Source organism: Tachypleus tridentatus, chromosome 2, assembly GCF_004210375.1.
Source record: "Tachypleus tridentatus isolate NWPU-2018 chromosome 2, ASM421037v1, whole genome shotgun sequence".
Classification (NCBI taxonomy): Eukaryota; Metazoa; Arthropoda; class Merostomata; order Xiphosura; family Limulidae; genus Tachypleus; species Tachypleus tridentatus.
In genome coordinates, this window is record NC_134826.1 from 65,005,503 (window position 1) to 65,026,384 (window position 20,882).

The 20,882-nt window shown below is 35.6% G+C and overlaps 1 protein-coding gene across 12 annotated transcripts in view; it reads right to left on the reverse strand.

Moving 5' to 3' along the window:
* LOC143244022 (zinc finger protein AEBP2-like) overlaps positions 1-20,329 on the reverse strand; it is a 77,838-nt gene extending 57,509 nt beyond the window's left edge. For all 12 annotated transcript variants that reach the window (XR_013024875.1, XR_013024872.1, XR_013024874.1 and 9 more), the window contains exon 1: positions 19,932-20,329. Coding sequence is in view for 2 of the 12 variants with exons in the window: in XM_076487971.1 (XP_076344086.1) it covers positions 19,932-20,299 (368 nt within the window). In the remaining 10 variants the exon portion in view is untranslated. The remainder of the gene's footprint in view (positions 1-19,931) is intronic.
* Positions 20,330-20,882: the final 553 nt, after the last annotated feature.

Consider the following 20,882-nt stretch of genomic DNA (forward strand, 5'->3'; position numbering starts at 1 on the left):
ATTCATGACATCCACAAGTTTTTCTTGACAAGAAACCCACTTGTATAAATGAAGTATAATGAAGATGACCTAGGAAGGTCGAAACGTTGTTCTCTGCTTATCAATAAAAGTGTTAATACACACACACACACACACACACCCAGCCGTTCTGAGATACATCCACAAATTTTATTGGTGTAATGACAGTCCAAATTACAGCGTCACGCACCATTTAGTGTCCACACACTAAACTAAATTACAAAACACAACTCACTACTGTATAATGGTGCGATTGGTTAAATCACGTGACACCTCTAGACTTCCTTCGGCCCTACTTCGGGTAGATGATACTGGATGTTTGTTTGGAATTTCACGCAAAGCTAGCTGTCCCTAATTTAGCAGTGTAAGACTAAAGGGAATGCAGCTAGTCATTATCACCCACCGCCAACTCTTGGACTACTCTTTTACTAACGAATAGTGGAATTAACTGCCACATTATAGCGCTTCCACGGCTGATAGGACAAGGAAGTTTGTTGTGACGAGGATTCGAACCCTCGACCCTCAGATTACAAGTCGATCGCCCTAACCACCTGGCCATGCCAAGTTCGATAGTTGATGCAATACAAATGACAGCCGTGGGTGACACCTATCTCCAACACTGTTTCTCAATCGGTGAGCCGCGAAAAGGCTTAAGAGTAGATGACAATATATTTTTTAAAAAGTTGCAAAACAGCAAAAGTATAACAAACTAAATACCTCTTAAAATTCTAACTATAAATTAATGTTATGTGCATGAATCTTTTGCTTTTGAATTTTTGCACAAGCTATCCATAATTTAGCAGTGTAAGACTAGAGGGAAGGCAGCTAGTCATCACCACCCACCACCAACTCTTGGGCTACTCTTTTATCAATGAATAGTGGGATTGACCGTAACATTATAACGCACCATCGCTGAAAGGGCGAGCATGTTTGGTACGACGGGGATTCGAACCAGCGACCCTCAGATTACGAGGCAAGGGCCTTAACCAGCTGGCCATGCCAGGCTGCATAAATCGAACATAGCAGTAATGAAACAACACTGCAATACGTGTCATAGTTCTATAATTTAATGTAGTGGGCTGTGGGAAATTTATTCAAGTTTATGTGAGAAGTGTTACTGAAAAGGTTACAATAAGAAACAATTATATGCTTCAGAGGGTTGAACAAAATAAACATCCAATAAGTTACGCAAACCATAAATCTATTATTTTTCTCTTTTTAATTTTGTTATTACGCACAAAGCTGCACAACTGGCTAACTATGCTGTGCCCACCACGGGTATCGAAATCTAGTTATTAGCGTTATAAGCTTTCAGACGTACCGCTAAGCCACTGCGAGATTCGTGTGTATTGGATAATAGCTAAAACCTTAGATTTAACTAGAAGCAGTTCCCGCTGGGACTACGGTAAGTTTTCGGATTTGCACTGTTAAAATTAGGGGTGGCTTTGCTATAAGCATAAAAAGTTAGAAGTAATCATTCCTATGATAAACTAACAACTTTGTTTAAGGCAGGCAATTCGTTTCATAAAACAATGTAAATTAAAAAGACACCGGTGTGAATGTCAACTAACAAATATTTTTAACCTCGTTTTTGTATTCGTATATCATCTTATTTAACCATTTTAACTGGAAACACCGATAATGTTTTAACTTTTGCATATGATTTTTTATCCTATAAAAATACACAAAAACACAGTTGATAATGCAGACTTTTACCAAGCCATCCAAAAAAAAAAATAAAATGGTGGGGCACAAAATAACGACGGGGTTCTTGGAATGTAAAGTAGATCCACCCCACTCCAACATCCAGATGGTAGTTACGACGGCATGTTTCCGGACTTTGACCTTTTACAACCAGAGGAAGTTATTTATCCAAAAACAGCGGGCCGGCCCTTACTCTAGTGAAGTTTCAGGACACAAGAACGTGTATATCTTAGAGGCTTGCCTTGCCTGAAGTTATGAAGCAGGATGTAACACAATCCGCTAAATTACTATCCGTGGGCCTTCATGTCTAGGTTTTATTAATTACTTATTAATTACAGAGATTTGATTAATAACGTCTTTATCACTGTTCCTAGAAGAACTCCAATTTCGTGTAACCCTTTTGGTTACTGAATATGTATAAATATTCGAGACATTTGTTAAATCTCCTGTTACGTAAAGTAAAAAAGCCACACAATGAGCTAGCTGTCTGTACACTGCCCATCGTGGGTACCGAAACTCGATTTTTAGCATTATAAGCCCTCGGAATTACCAACGAGCCACTAGGGGAAGCCTGTTGCACATGCCCATTCGGTAACTTTGAGGAATTATAAGTATTACAAGTATTAGTTGTTTCTCGAAATAACTTTCTGAAAAGAAAATGATTTAGTTCAAATATTTAAGGGTTCCAGCAGTTACCGATCTTGGCAGCCCACTGGCTCAGCAGGGTGTGCCTGTAAACTTACAACGCTAGAAACCGGACTGCGATAACCGTAGTGGGCAGAGCACAGATAGCCTTTTGTATTTCACTACAAACAAACTCTAATCGTGTAAATATCCTTCTATTTCGGTTTCAATAAACGTGGAGATAGAGATTACAAATCACTTACTGGAATATTACTAACTGTCTGTGTCGAGATCGCATGATGACTAAAGGGTATATAAAGAACGCATTAATTCAAGGATTCGAAAATAAATTACGCATTCTAAACAAACATACCAATAAAACTCAGTGAAATTCAGTGAGGTTTATTATGAGAATTGATCCCACTCAAGTATATCTACATTTCAGTGACTTTAGGCGTAAAGAAATGTTTTTTTTTTTTGGTTATTTGTATGTGAAAACAACACATTTTCTTCCTTTTTTTAACTAATCAATAGAGGTATTTTAAATAAAAGAATCAATGTATTCGTACACCATAAAATAAAGGTGTCTCAGCTGTTTCACTGTAGCAGTAAATACTAACACTGACTGTCATACAAAGACTAGTAGCCTAGATTTGTTTGAATATATAGGTCAAACGTTAAAGTTACAGTGAACACTAATCGTATTCCAACGCCGGCCCCTCCTCCCAGTGGCTCATCGGAGTATATGCAGACTTATAACGTTAAAAATCAGGTTTCAATAGCCGTAGTGGACACGGCACAGATAGCCCTTTGGGTTGTTTTGCGCTTATCTAACTGCAAACAAAATCAAAGCTTTAGAACTGAATCTGTAGGTAATTTATGACGTTCTTTTTGCGTTGCACTAAGACGACATTGTTTGGCAAATGTACTTAACACTAGCGCGCGCGCACACACACACAAAGAAATAATATGTCATCGGAAGCTTCCGACACTACTCTGAGATGTTAAATTAATCAAGAAGTATTGTGTGACAATTTAGATATACTTTTAAATGTTGAATTACTATGCACATACTAAGTATTTTGCGATATGTAATATTCATAAACATTTTGTTACTGCCCACTAAGAAAGCCCTCAAGATTTGCAACACACCTCTCTCCATTCCTCACCTATTGCCCTCTATTGCCAAACGCATATTCAGGATAATGTAAGTCCACAGGAATCAAAAACCATTGATTTATATCGTTTGTATAAAAAAAATTTACACGAAGTATTAGTTGGTAAAAGAGTAGCCTCAGAATTGGTCTTTAAAAGACAAAGTGAGTACAAAAAGATATCCGTACAATGTTCTCACTTGAAAACTTGCATGTTTGGGAAACTACGACTGGTTTTATGACATCTAGTATTTTAGTATTAAGGCTCGGCATGGCCAGTTGGTTAAGGCACTCTACTCGTAATCTAAGGGTCGCGGGTTCAAATCCCTGTCACACTAAACATGCTCGCCTTTTTAGCCATAAGAGCGTTGTAATGTGATGGTCAATCCCACTATTCTTGGTAAAAGAGTAGACCAAGAGTTGGCGGTGGGTGGTGATAACTAGATGTCTTTCCTCTAGTCTTACACTGCTAAATAAGGAACGGCTAGCGCAGATAGCCCTCGTGTAGTTTTGCGCGAAAATTGAAAACAAACCAAACTATTTTATTATCCGAACCACAGTTGATAATAAAAGAAATCTGGGTCGTTGATTCCACAAATATATTTCTGTGATTCTCAGAAAAAATTGCTTCAGTTACTTAATCTGTAAGTCACTGTTAAGATGAATCTTTGTTGTTGTTTTCTTCGGTATCCTGATTTGAAATAGCACAGACTTTTTTCAGAAATGCCGTCTATGTTGCATATGTCTGTGAATATAAAGTCTTCATCTGTACCTAAGTATAGTGTTTTGAATACAGTGGTCAAAAAAATATAAGCATTTCATCTATAATTACTTCTAGCAGCGAAGCGTAGAGAAGAGAAAGCAAGTGATAACCGAAACGAGCTGCTATCTTCCCATTGGTTCTAAGAATGAAATGTGTGACAGATATAGCGAATCATAGCTCTGACGAATATATTTGTTTTGTTTTGTTTTGAATTTCGTACAAAGCTACTCGAGGGCTATTTGTGCTAGCCGTATCTAATTTAGCAGTGTAAGACTAGAGGGAAGGCAGCTAGTCATCACCACCCACCGCCAACTCTTGGGATACTCTTTTACCAACGAATAGTGGGATTGACCGTCACATTATAAAACCCCCACGGCTGCATGTTTGGACGAGCATGTTTGGCGCAACGGGGATGCGAAAACCCGCGACCCTCAGATTACGAGTCGCACGCCTTAACACGCTTGGCCATGCCGGGCCCTGATGAATATATAGAAATTAGAATAAACTGTATAAAAAATGGATTTGGTTTGTTTGATTTTCGCGCAAAGCTACACAAGGGCTATCTATGCTAGCCGTCTCCTAATTTAGCAGTGTAAGAATAGAGGGGAGGCAGTTAGTTAACAACATCCACCGACAACTCTTGGATCACTAATTTATCGGCGAAGAGAGGGATTGACCAAACGATATAACGATTGAAAGGGCGAGAATGTTCGATGTGATGAAAATTCAAATCCGCGACCCTCAGATTACCAGTCAAGCGCCCTAACCACCAGACCATACATACTAGGCTCTAGAAAAAGAACAAAAGTTTATGTCCTACAAGTTCCAGTCTCACCCACGAGAGGGCGAACTTGAACGATTTCACCTTCCATTGTTGCCGATGGAACAACATAACTTCATGGATCATGATTCAGTTGCACTTAAAATTCAAGCAATATTGATTTTATGGATACCAATGAGCTGTGAATTCTAAAAAACTAGTCTACTGCAATGGAAGTAACAAATCAAAGAAGGGAATAGGCTCGCACGTTGTCTTTTCTTCACTTTATATCCACGCTTCGCGGAAAAACAAAAAGTCACATTCAGTTATTCACGTAAAACCGCTGTTTTGAACTAAGAACAATATCTTTATCATTACACATAACTTGGTTATCAATTTATGCTATTAAATTGCAGCATTTTACACCATCATTTTTGAAATTATGTTTAGATATTAATTGCGAGGAGTACATGTGCTTAATTTCAGTAATTTTACATAAATCACAGCTGTTCTTTCGTAATAAACCACAATAGTGGTTCATAATAGCGATCGCCCATGAATTTCACAAAACTTCTAATAGAACAAAGGGGCAAAATCCATCTTAAAAAGTGGACTTGTTCCTGAAACAACAAACAAACCCTAATTGCAAAGAATACTAAAATACTGATAATAGCAACAAAATATATATTTTTCGACTGTTAGACAAAACTCAAAATTAATCTCTTTGTTTTAAAATTGCTATTATTTTTTATTGTTTCATGAGCCAACACAAAAAAGGCTATAAATATTATATTAAACTAGGGTAAACTGGACTATTTTCATGTTGATTATTGAAAGAAAAGGAAATATTTTATCAGTTTTTCATCGAAACTGGCCAAGTTTTTCTTTGAAGCCTTCAACAAGAATGGTCAGGTATACTGCGCCAAAATCTATGCGCAGCTACTGAACGAACTCCTGCGAAGATTGTAGGGCTATTTTAAAGTTGATTTTTGAAAGTTAAGACTTCCACCTTCTAAAAATGTCTAAGTTCTTCGTCGCTACCAACATTAGTATTCGAAGCTCCGTTTTATACAAGTCACAAACGCTTCGTTTTATTAGAGTAAACATTGTTTATATTTATAACAGTGTCTCCAGCCTTATTATTATTGATTTTAGTTTTATATTTCATTACAAAAACAACAAACGGCTACGAATACTTTACTGAAATCTGGACAATAGTTATGAATGCAGCATTGAGTATATCACAGGGTAGTTTTAGAGTTAATTGAAACACATTCGTTTTTTTTTTTTTTTTTTTTGTACTCTGAAGAATTTGTCTAAGTCCTTCGCTTTTCGTTATTGAAAAAAAATCGGGTGTTCTATTAATGCGCATTAATTGGAAACTGCCACGTTAAGGATTCGTCATTTCTCTAGTTCGCTGTTATACTTTCTCCCTAAGTGGTTTTATGCAACTATTTCAGCAAGTTTACGAAAGTAGACGATTACCATAGTAGTTTTATCTACTCTTGTGAGTGGTGATTCATTCTAACGATTATCGTACTTCGCTTTTTAAACGCGTGTTTACAAAAAATCTCAGACACAAAACACCTGGATCAGTAAATAATGGTTGGAAGAAAAAACAAAACAATGCAGCGCAGTAAACTGTTGAAAACATGTAACGTCGAACTGAATGCATGTGAACGTATGTTGGTGAGAATTTATTCCTCATGACAGTGGGCTCAGCAGATAGTCCGATGTAGCTACAAGAAAACACACATTCCTTATGAAAGGGCATAAAAAACTTCAAGAAACAATAAAGTTAAATAATTTATAATTTAAAAAGAGAATACGGATGTCAGAAAAGTACAGAAACAAGCTGAATTAAGATACAACTATATTTTCAAGCCAACAACTAGGAGTCATGAAAATATACGTAGGCTTAACAGAAGTAAAGAAACTAGGCTAGAAATAACGTGGACATTATTTCCAGTCTTGTTTGTTTACTTTTTTATTTTTAAAAGTCTCCGGTTGTAGCCTTGAAAATATAATCTTTGCATTTTTTTATTCAGCTTCTCTCCGTAATTTTTTGACGATCCCTATTTTTCTTTTTACGTTCACAATTTTTAATTATCTTGTGTTATCGTTTATCAAAAGACAATGAAGCGTACATAATCATATCTACAAATATGGAAATATAAAATTTACCAACAACAACAAGAGAGACATACAGTCATTGCATTCTTGTAGGAGCATCAAATAAACAAACTATGGAATTATACAATAAAAACACGATAATTAACGCACGTTATTTTCCTACAAGAGACTTTTTCGATTCTCCGGGGTACTGTTTGAATAGTACATATGTTTAACCAAGCTTAAATTACCCCTCAACCCCAGAAGGTAAAACTAAGATCTATAATATATTTAAACTTTCAATTATACTAACAACAGAAACCGCTGAAAACATGTTTATAAATGTATTATATATTTTGCAAATGTAATTAATATTTTCAAGTGTTTGTGTTTGTTTTAGAGCAAAACTGCATTGTGGTCTCTGCTGTGTCCAGTGCAGGGAATCGAACCCTGGATTTTAACGTTTCTCTCCAACCGAGGGCCATTACGGATGCATTTAAACAAATTTCAGCAGAAAAGCTTCGTTTTTTTTATTGTTGTTTTTTGTAACTAATAAAGCGAAACTTCCAATATATGATAGCACGAAGTTCCTGGACATTTCGGTCTTCTATAAAATGCTAATAATTCTAAGCTATCAAAATTAGTTTAACCTATACTGAGAATGTCATTTTCACGTTTACTTTTTAATTGTAGCAAAAGTGAAAGCTAGATAATATTTCGCGAATTCAGTGTTAGAAGAGAAGCAGGGCCATTGAACAAAATGTACAAAACTAAGTAAGTTTGTTTGTCTGTTTTGCATTTCACGCAAAGCTACTCAAGGGCTATCTGCGCTAGCTGTCCCTAATTTAGCAATGTAATACTAGAAGGAAGGCAGCTAGTCATCACCACCCACCGCCAACTCGTAGGCTACTCTTTTACCAACGAATAGTGGAATTGACCGTAACATTATAACGCCTCCACCGCTGAAAAGGCGAGCATGTTTGGTGGGATGGGGATTCGAACCCACAACCCTCGTATTACGAATCCAGTGTCTTAACCACCTGGCCATGCCTGACCACTAAGTAAGTAAACAGTTAAAGTCGCATACAGAGAACGACGGTACGTATTTATTTAGAACCTACATGACTATAACTCTAGCCTCAAAGCAGGAACACCTCAAGGTCATTCAACGGCAAGATAATAATACGAAGCAGAGGTGCACGCGTTACAAAGGAATTAAAACTTTTTTTGGTTATTAAAATTACTTTCTGTGAAAACTCTTATCTTGTGACATCTGAAGGAAATCAACGCCCTCTAATAACCCCTTTGTTCGCAATTTTAACCAACAGGGCAGTTTCATTGGTCGGGGCCTACGACATCCCCAAGGTCATATTTACAGGAACGTGCCATACCCACACTGTCTATATTTCTACAACTGTGGCAATTAAACTATGTCTTCGTACATGTATCTCTGAGTGCGAAAAAATTAGAAATGTTGATAACCAACAGAACGTGTGTAAGTGTGTGTGAACCTTCTAATACATTGACGTCTACTGCACATATCTAACCTACAAAGTCCACGCATAAATGAGTTCTGGGGACACAAGCCCGAACACTGTATCTAGACATAAAACCAAAAGAAATTTGTTCCTTTGGATCTGTGTGAATTAAATTTTCTTTAAAATAAATAGTGTTATAAAAAACCCTATTATAAAATAATGTAATGTGAACCCTATTAAGTACATGTGAAAAGATTCTTGGAAGATCAATTACCTGTCTTCTGGGGGGGGGGGGACCTAGAGTTACTTCTAGTAACCCTTTACTCTTGATAGTTAAAACACTGTTTGGTCAGTTTAGGTGTTGGAAATTGGTATTAAAACTTTTCAAAACGAGTTGCTGTTATAAACAATAATAACAATGTCAACTGTATTATTAATACTTACCCTAATTCTAATTTGTATATGACAAATACAACTGTTAGAAATTCACTCAGTCTAGTTCATATAACAGTTAATCTTCGTACATCTTGAAAATAGCCAGAAGAACCCTAGTATTGCACGAAAGAACTAGTCAGCACTGGATAACGTGTGAATAGCATTGTTATATATTCTTTTTACTTTTTTATATACTTTCATACAATTTCCAAGTAGAATCCCGCTGAATGTTAAGTAAACGACGGAGAACTGGAAGATAAAGTGAATATATATATTGCAATTAATAATGTGAAAAGCAGTCTTGAATTACAGTAACCACAATACAATACATTTGAGTTATCATAATATGGATCACACGTTTAATAAGATGGGGTCCCACTCAATAATGTGACTAAGTCACTCTAACTACCGAGGCAATGCTATGTTGCTAGTAGCAAAGCTAATATAATTTTAGGGTGTGTTTCCAGACATTAATTACAAGTCAAAACGGGTAATTTTCTCTATGCACACATCACTAGTAAGGCCTCACTGGGAATATTGTGTGTAGTTTGACGTCCTTCTTGTCTAAGAACGAGCAGTGACTAATTGCCCTAACTTTATTATGTGTTCATGCAGTTTTTAATTCATAAAACCCGTATGTCAAGGCTTATTCAACGACCTGTCGTCTTTCACGTTCGTCGTTTCGGATTTTGCGCTAGATCATGTAGCTATGGTAATATAGGCCATTTCCTAATTTTACCTGCGAGTTGTAAGACAAAATTTATCAAAGTAGCAGTAAATACGAACATTACATATACAGAAATCCCGTATTGTAAGTAACGTCAAACAGCGCTCCAAGTAACTCCATGATTTTAACGATAACAGCATAGCAAGGTCTACTGCAGTACGAAAACCATATTTGCCATATCCAGTAGCGACGAGGCCTTTCTTCTACAACCAGGACTTACCCGCCTGGCTAAAACACGAAATAAATCGAAGATTCGTGGGAAATGAAATATATTTACGCTATTCAAATTAACACACACACACACAAACAACAACAACTGTGAACTGTTTTCGATTGTAGTTGTCTATTTCAGTGTAAGCCTTAGTTAACTAACCTAAGTTCGTTTACATATTTATCTCACCTTGAGCTGATGATAACACATATTAAGATTATCATGCGTTTTGTTCTAACCCTAAATTAATTTACTGTTTGTTTTCAATAAAAAACCTATTCTAATTCTACCATCAAAACGTGGTTTAATTTGTGTGTGACATAACTAATCTCACGTAGGATGAGGAAAACAGATCACAGCTTTGAAACTTGATAATAACCACCCTAATTTCAAAACTATATAACATCATGTTATTTTTTATTATGAGGTAAAAACTCACCTAATATATCTATAATTGGCTAACAATGTGACTTCGCTTTCTAAAACTTAACTAAAGCATCACAGTTGCAGTCCCCTACTGGCACAGTGGTAACCTTGAAGGCTTTTAATGCTAGAAATCGTGTTTCCATACGAATGGTGGCACAGCACAGGTAGTTCATTGTGTAGCTACAATCAATTAAGTCACAGTTGTATATGCAAAGGCCATTATGTAGAACTTGTAAAAATTGCAAGATTCTGACTAAGCCGTATACATGACATAGCCAATAAAGTAGAATTCACTGGCAGAAAAATTATGCCGTAAGAAATCACATTACTTTATATAACTGTTGTTTTCCTAACCCAGTCAAGATGTCCGTTATCTCTTTAAGGCTGATATGTTTGTTTGTTTGTTTTGAATTTCGCGCAAAGCTACACGAGGGCTATCTGCGCTAGCCGTCCCTAATTTTGCAGTATAAGACTAGAGGGAAAGCAGCCAGTCATTACCATCCACCGCCAACTCTTGAGCTACTCTTTTACCAACGAATAGCGGGATTGACCGTCACATTATAACGCCCCCACAGCTGAAAGGGCGAACATTTTGGTGTGACGGGGATTCGAACCCGCGACCCTCAGATTACGCGTAGAATGACTTAATCACCTGGCCAAGCATCTTTCTGTTTAACAGAGTGAATACCTTAAATCAATACGTTCCCGTTGTACACATGTCTTGGTCCCTAAACTAATAGGCCTTCTTTCCAAATATAGTTCAAAACATTTCCACTTTAATAAATAATAAAACTAAAACTGAAATTACAGAAGAAAAAAAAAGGCCGTGTTTGAACACATAGACATAAAAGTTTTAATTTCGCGCCAACTTAAGCAAATAAAAGGAGATTTGTAGTTTGTTTGGAATTAAGCGCAAAGCTATATAATGGGCTACCTGTGTTTTGCTCACTACGAGTATCAAAACCCAGTTTCTAACGTTGTAGCTACGCAAACATACCGCTGTGCTACTGGGGGCGTGACTTGCAACACTGTGACTCATAGCAGATAAGAATGATACTTCATGATAAGTCATACTTCAGTCCATATCTACGGTAATGTTGACCGACGTACATATATATATGCATATATAGACACAAAGGTGATCGAATCATTTACATAAAACTTATTTTTATGATGTTATGGTATTTGTTACAACACAGTTAAAACAACTAATAATTTACCAGATTTTATAACTAGTAAACTTTAATTTATCTGTTAACAAACTAACACCATCTGTAAATAAAGTATTGCTATTAAATATCTTTTTAAATTGAAAAATGACTATTCCTTTCAACAGAATGTACGAAACAACATTATTTTAGGTGGGTGAATCAAAAATAGTAAAATTAATTTTATTTTTTATAAAAAATAGCTAACAGTGCTATCTTTTTTCTGTACTTATATATATATATAAGTTTATATTTATATATAAATATAAACAGTGTGCACTATAGTTGTTATTATTACTTCGTTCTATACCAAATTATTTTCTGTAATAAGCATACATATCTAAACAGTGTACTATTGTCATTATTGTTACTTTGTTCTATACCAAATTATTTTCTGTAATAAGCATACATATCTAAACAGTGTGTACTATGGTCATTATTGTTACTTCGTTCTATACCAAATTATTTTCTGTAATAAGCATACATATCTGAACAATGTGTACTATGGTCATTATTGTTACTTTGTTCTAAATCACATTGTATTTCATGAAGTATTTATGCACGTAATCGGTATTCCTACGGGGTCCAATTCTTCTTCAAACATGGTTAATTTGTAAAAATGTGATATATTTTTTTTATAAATATATCTTATGAACCGAGTAACAAACCCCCAGCACATATGCTTTTTAATTGCCATTCCACGGTTGACTAGATTTCTGTTACTTACTTAAATTTTAATTTCTTTCAAATATATCCAAAGAATTTATTAAAGTACATGAAAAAATAGAAAATAGTCACTTAAAGCTCGAAGCGCAATGTAAGATGTTTAGATTATATAATGAAGTGTTAGATGTGTTGTTTTGATCTTAACAATGATTTATTCGGTCAAAATCGTTTGCAATATGATAAATCATTTAACAAAATAACAAAAAAGAACAAAGAAAACCTTCAAAGTTTAATCTATACACGTGTTTAAGTCTTTATACATTAACACTATACTTTTTTCACGATGTTTCACTTTAGCAAGCATGAATCGCCGTCAGCAAAACAAAGCAAGAAACGTGCCAGCTGTCCTTGCTTGCAAACCGAGGCCTAGCCTTTCCGTAGGATTCAATGGGAAATACCAGCATTCATGAAATGGTCTATTTCTCACAAGAATCTAGAGCCCTGGTTCCTAGCGAAGTTGCCCGTGTGATGACACAAAGGCAGTCTAAGGAGAAATAAGGGCAGTCGATAGGCTGCTATGAACACAGCCATGGTTCTGTGGGAAAGGCCCTCGTGTAAGGGCCTGATGCAAATACATAATGCTGATCCCGCATTAGTAGTCCTCTCCTTAACCTGTCAGCGTGTGATCTCTAAAGAAGGCATTGCTGTGTTATCTCGTGGAATTACTTATGACGAAACTTCCAATTAACACATATTATACTCCAAAAACTGCATGTAAGCTTCGATACATACGACAAAGATACTACACTAAAATATCTTATTTCACTTCTGTAACCAGTTCATTCCTCCTTCCTGGCAATGCTGGTATTGAACTGATATAGATTACAGGGAATGTAGTCAGTCAAACCACCCACCACCAACTCTTAATCAAACAGTGTGATTTGGCCATTACTCTTAAAATGCACCCATGATCCACAACTGAACAAAGCTATAGTCTTCTTTGTTCGGTAACGAGACGCGAGCCACAAACCCTCGGATCCACAAACCATCAGGCCATATAAAATTCCAGGTATCTTTCCTTCGTTAAGTAAGCTATCAATAGCTAGTGCGATTACTTCCAGTATATCTCATGTTCACTCCAATACAACATCAGAAATTTTTTTCTTTCATTTAATATTTTATTTTGAGAATTTTCCTCACGTAGAAGATATCACAACTTTAGTAAATAGGTAGTACAATATACACATATAGAGCGTTTCGCTGTGCCACAGTCTAGCTAAGGTCAATTTTACTTGCAATATTTTCTTTGGATATTAACTTCCATTACCACTCAAGCGACTAGAGCGAACTTAAAAAGCACAAAACATGAACAAACAAGTGACCCATAAATATAAACAGAATATTTATCTGCGTTGTTACTCCATACATACGAACCATTTAACGAATGAGTTCGATAACATCGAGTTTAGATTATTTTTCACTTGCATTCTCTTATATATGCTCCAAGTGGCTCAGCAAGAACTCTGAAAGCTCACAATGCTAAATCATAGGTTTGGATACTCATAATGAGCAGAGCACACAGATCTCATAATTTTTGTAGTTTTGCATTTAAAAAAATCAAATTGTGACAGGTATCTCATCAAACATGCAATACTAGTAAAAACCAAGTTTCACGGGAATTTCTTCTTTCGTTGTCCGCCCTCTCCAGGCAATGCGCAGTCGTTATGTTTATTTCTGTATCTAATTTGTAATATTTCAATACACAAAGTTAGAAGTAATTTTCATAAATTTGTGTTTCTAGTGCTAAAATATTCACATTTTTATCCAACATATATATATATATACATCGCGTACAACAATAGAATGTAAACGATATAACATCGCACATCTCAACATGTCGCGTTTCATAAATTGTAGTATGTGTTTAGACTATTACGTTAGTAAATAACGATTACAGGGCATAACATGTTGCCACTAATTACAGATACGAGAGTTTCAAAACAAAGTAAACACGAAACGTGAATAGTAAATAACGAAAAAAGTTCAAAATATTTCATACACACACTAACGAGCTATGAGCGAAATGCACGACAAGCCATAACTTTAAAACTACTATTTATATAAAAGTCACTCTCATTGGAACTTCCTTTGTGAGTTCATTAATTATAATTGAGAGAGTCAAATTACAGATATAAATGTATTAATTACTTAATTGTAAATTTTGTTGAGATATCTGCAGCCTTGCCTCAACTACAGATTTACTGTATTATCACTTTCTTTTATTAAAATAAGTAATACTTAAACACATTTCGTGTAATGCAGTAACTTATTCGTTCTTTTCCTTATCAAATTTCAAAGCCCACATGGTCTAGTTATCAAGTCCCCCGCAACTTCATTTTATCGGTTCTCGTTTAAATTGCATAATAAGATTTCCTTTAATTATAAGACATGGACTTCTGATTAACACATGATATCTTCTAGTTCTAACTACTTCCTTTACGGTCTTACCAACTTCATCACTGTCTGGTACACAACATCATGCGTGTAATACCTACCAACTTCATCACTGTCTGGTACACAACATCATGCGTGTAATACTTACCAACTTCATCACTGTCTGGTACACAACATCATGCGTGTAATACTTACCAACATCATCACTGTCTGGTACACAACATCTTGTCTATATTACTTACCAACTTCTTCACTGTCTGTTACACAGTGTATTTGTGTTCCTACTTGTCAATTCAGTTTATTGCTTTATCTAGCTCTGTAGTACATATCATCTCCTGTAAATGTAAAACGATTTCATATACTACGTACTCTGTTCGTTATGCTGGTTCACTGCGTACTTTGAATGACATTTGTTTCAAGATTCATGTATACGAATAAATAAATATTTGTATGACTCGGTTTATTTGTAATGACGAGTCGGTCTTTGTTATTTCACTGCTTATAAATAACAATGACACCCTAGTCAGTATATTGTTATTTCGGGCGCTGAACACGGCTGCCACACGCAGTTAAATATTTTTTCACAAAACAATGTACTCTTAGTAGGCCTTTCCGTATCTAATATTCATACAAATCAGCCCGTTTCCAACTTGAACTTAAAATGTACACTAAAAAGAACTGCTGTTATTAACAGATAAGATTTTCGTAGTCAATAACATTACTACTAATATTCCATGAGATTCAGACGTTTTCACACAAACCATGTTATAATTAGTACAACATTACTACGATTTGAATTTCACACTGGAAGAAACACTCGTAAAACAAGCGTTTGGTGATGTGCTTAAAGGAAATCAGTGTCGTAGTTGACACATCAGTGTCATTGGCCCGGCATGGCCAGGTGTATAAGGCACTCGACTCGTAATAATCCAAAGGACGCGGGGTTCGAATCCCCGTCACACCAAATATACCCGCTCTTTCAGCCGTGGGGGCGTTATAATGTTACGATTAATCCCACTATTCGTTGGTAAAAGAGTAGCCCAAGAGTTGGCGGTGGTTGATGATGACTAGCTGCCTTCCTTCTAGTCTTACACTGCTAAATTAGGGGCAGCTAGCGCAGATAACCCTCGTGTAGCTTTGCGTGAAATTCAAAACAAACAAACAAATGCGTGTCATTCTAGGAAGAGGTGTGAACATAAAGTCACGTTAACATTACAATTACACTAAACTACGCCGCAATGTAACAATAATACACGGATATGACTCAGGTCGGGTCTCCCTGCCACGTTTATTATATTTGTTTTATTCTAATAAACAAAATGTGTATACGCGAACGTTGGCAGCCATTGGCCTTGGAAGGTAAATGTCACTCTACTAGAGTCGGGAGTTTGCGCCATTGGTGTACATTTTCTGGTCACGTAAAACTACGTTTGTGATGTTTTTTTATAGCAGCATTTAAAACGAACACACGAAATCACGTGGAATAATTTTCTACCTATCTCCGGGTTAAGACATCAGTAAATTTTAAACAACACTTAAACTGATTTCCAGTCTGCAAAGGAAACAAAAGTAATATTAAAAAACTTCTTCCATCAAATGTAAGAATATCCAAATTTAATTAACTAGTCATGTTAACGAATTAATTACAAAACGGAGCAACCGAGTAAATTTGTTTTTTTTACAACCCAATAAATAATCCTTCTAATTATGAGTTAAAAATAATGTAGTTCTAGTTTGTTCGTAATTAAGTACAAATCTATACAAAGGGCTATCTGTGCTCTGCCCACCACTGCTATCGAAACCCGATTTTTAGCGTTGTAAGTTCGTAGGCATGTCGCTGTGTCACGGGGGAAGGGGGCACAATAAAAAAAGAATATGATAGGAGTGTGTGAACAATTTGTATCAGGAATACAGAGTTCAAGTATTGTCGTTCAAAATGTAGTTTGGTACACACCAACGTTCAAAATTTCATCACTTAAACTTACAATCTGACGTAAATACCAGGAATTTCTAAGCGATTAACGTCATAGTATGTTGGTAAACGAGATAGGAAGCTTGAAAACTGTACGTCCTTACGAGTGTAAGGAACACGTGAAATTCGCGAAAACGTTTTCGAATACGCAACACTCGCGGCTTCTTTCCCATCTAAGACAAGGAACATAAGTGAAATAGACATATCGCTTTATAATTTTGATAAGATTAAACTGACTGTCACCCGGACATAACGTACAAAAACGTCCTGCCTCTTTATTTATTCTGTCTGCTAAGCGCTAAGCTACACAATGGGCTATCTGTGCTCTGCCCACAGGGGGCATCGAAAACCTGATTTTTTAGCGTTATAAATCCTTAGAGCCACTGGGAACTTATTTGTTCTGAAATTACTACAACAATGATGAACATAGCGGGCCTAATGTCGACGAAATGCTGAAAACAAAACCTATCACTTAAAAATAAATTTAAAATACAAGTTAAGAATATCTGTAACAATGAAACTTTAAACAAACTGACGTTATAGGCTGTCAATAAAATCAAGTTTACCTTAAATATTACAGGTAGTTTTAGATTATACGAAGAATGAAACTCATCTCGACACATCCCCTAACCGAGGCATACATATATATACACACAAGAGGTAAAAACATATTTACAATATTCGCCACTAGTCTTCAAATTCGACAGAGGAAACTCATATTTCAACCAATCCGATGATTTTGTTTGTAAACGTCACTAAAGTATTTTAAGTATATTTGTCCTTTTAAGCTTCTATCTCTCCTTTTTTATTGTTGTTGCTGAGCAAGGTTTCACCAATAGACCCGCTTTAAGCACAAAATGTTTGATAATACAAGCTGTAAAGTGTTGTCGTTATTCTAAGCACAAAGTGTATGCTAACATAGCGTTATTGGACAACAGAACAGGGTAACAGTGTTTGAGCAGTCCATTCTCATTACGAGCCTGAAAAAAAACAACAACAAACAATGTATTCGGAGAGGGTCTTTAAGAAAAATGTAATTTTTTATAGCTTTTGTGTGGAGCTTAGTCCATGAATGTGTATTATGCACTATCCCACACACACATCACACTGTTTTCAGGTATCACTTGAAATTATAAAAATCTCGCACGAGCCTGTATTGTTTTTTTTCGAGCACTAACTTTAGTTTTAAAGACTCGTATGTTTTTTTTCATGAAAATAAAAGCCTAAGTTGTATACCAAACAATATTTTATGTAGTCCATTTCCACCTTATAATCTCTGAGACTGAGACGTTAAATAGAAGTTTCGTGTTAAGTAAATAATTAAACTCGCTCACGTAATCTCAAGCACTTTTTTGCCCAGCTTGTCATGTGTAAGGAAACTGTAGTTTGTAAAGGTCTCGGGAATTTTAAAAGCTTCCGGTCCTTGCGTGGGAAGGATGTATAAACGTTTGCAGCTGAGAAGGAACAATAAAAAATTGTCTTCAACTCTCTTTCTCTCTTTTCCTCCTAATTCTACTTTCACTGTATAATTTACAAATTTACACAAGCATTGAGATGTAACAAAACATACAATACTTTATGTAAACTATTTACAAGTAAACAAAACGTTGGAACATTTAGCACTTACCATTAACACAGAAGTTTTTTGTACCTCTGACGGTATTACAATCGACTCAAAAACATAAAATTGAGTTGACTGTTTAACTATCTCAATCACAACGACTAAGCGAAATGCTAGTTAAGGTTTTAAAAAGACAAATAAAAATAAGACGTTTTAAGTCGACTGCGAGCATGTATAACATTTTCCAATCCACATTTTTGAATAAAGTAAAATAACACGGAATTTTTTGTTTAGCATATATCGTTTCAATGTACTAATAGGTGTTCAAAATATATTAATAAAATGAAACAGCACACGACTGAGACAAAACTCGAGTGATGGGCATTTTAATGACAATAATAAAAAAATATTATATAAATGAAGAACCATTAGAAGTTTTTATATTCGTTCTATAATAAATACTGTAAACTAAGTCATTACTTTAAAAAATGTGCTTCCTCTGATGCAGCAAGAAATTTCCGTACTTTAAATGATGCTAAAGTGAACACGAAAGCAACAACTGTATTAAAGAGATTGAACCACAATTTTAATAACATTTCCTTAAGCTGATGCAAAACCGATTATTTGAAACTAAAATGATACCGTCAGTGTTTGTTGTGTGTTAATATAAATATTCTTTTTAACTCTTTTTTTCAATAAACCAATGAACAATAGGTCTGGTACTATCTGTGCTCTATCTGCCGTGGGTATCGAAACCCAATTTTTAGCGTTACAAAACCTCGTACCGCTGAATTCTCGAGAAGCTAAAAATGAAGAGAAAGTCCCAAACTTTATTAGAAATGTTTTAAGGAACAAAAAGTTTACTTATACAAACAACTTTCATATTCTCATTTAGGACACATTTCTTTTAAATAGAAATTCCCTGGAGGTATTTAGAAACGATAAAAGATTTGTATTTGTATGCATATAAATTGTAAGACGCACGACACAAACATATGAAGTTTGATTTTCGTGTGTGTGTGTTTTTACTGTGTACAAGTTACCCTAACCACTTCGTAAACATGAAATAACAAGCTGTACATGTTACCTTTAAAAAAAAATGTGTTGAACTAGAGTTAATAGAAGTGTGGGGGGGGGGTCAAGAACGCGCCATGCTATCTGCTGTAGTTAAGACAGAACAACGAAAATTAAGTCAAGACTGTTAGGCCTAAATTTAAAAAGGTAACTTGTTTCGAAAAGTGCTATATAAATTCAAAATAAAATGTATTATACATATATGTAAAACATGAAACATTATATTTTGTTATAATACACAATTAATGTCGAAAATTCACAGATAATTTCATATACAATTTCACTTTGAGCAAAAGTGGAAGCGCTTGTTACCAATCGTTCATAAAACTAAGAAAGCTGGCGATAAACAATACTGGAAAATTATTTCCAAAGAATCTTTCGGTAATAACTTTTCCAAATTATATACCTGAATCATTATTTTCTCAAAGATGTATAATGTTATAGGCCAAAGACAACCACGAAGGCAACTCCGCGATAAACGAGGTAGTGGAACAAGGTAACGAAAGCAAGACAAAAGGAGTCAGTGTCAGTGTTAAGCAGTGAAGGGCAGTCGGTCAGATGTTAGGCCTAGCTGTACCACTTACCTGTCTGTGCTTGGAGACCGGTCCAAACGTGGCCGTCGCTCCGAGTACACTCTCTCATCGGGTTGGTGACCCCCTGATCTCAGCGATAAAGGGTTAATCGTATTTTTTAACATATTAAACTCCGCTGACAAATCTAACGATGTCTGAACCCTTCCATTAAGATTAACACCATTCAATCGTCTGAAACACTTGGCAAACTCGCCTTCGGATTCAATAATGCAAGGTTGATGCTCTTCCCCATAAGAAAAATTTTCGTTTAATAGGTCGTTCTTGTGATGTATTCCAAAAACGTGAAATCCGCTTTCGTTGTTGGTTATTGCCTTTTCCTCTACCCCGCTCGTCTCCTCCAAGCACCCACAAGCCGCCATCTTCTACGCGGACACATTCACACTCACTCTTCGAGAGACGTCACAGCTTCACTACGCAAGGACATGACGTCATAATGTAAACACCTTAGCCTGAACTCACGCTGCAGCACGTGACTGCGAATAGAGGAAGTAAGAATCGGATTCAGCTTTATTGTGAAGTAATTTCATAAACTGTAATCTTATATCGCTTCAGAAACCCACAGATTAGGATCTGGTTAAGGATGTGAGGAGATACCTCACATTCGTACGAAAAATAACTTGTACTCCTTGGTAGGTAAACAACTGAAACTGTGTGTTTTACGAATACATTTATAATTAATACCACATGACATGCTATATAAGTCTTAAACAATAAAAACAACGACGTTTGATGAAACATTTAAAAAGAAGTCGCTAGAAAACGCGTTTCGATACCTCTGGTGACCAGAGCACAGATAACTCATTGTGCAGCTTTGTGCTTAAACTACAAAAAAAAAATGAAATTAAAAATTTATATAATAGAATAACGAATAAAATATATGCATGTGTATGTTGATGGGAAATATAGTAGAATAATTAAAGCAAACCTAAACTGAAACGTCGC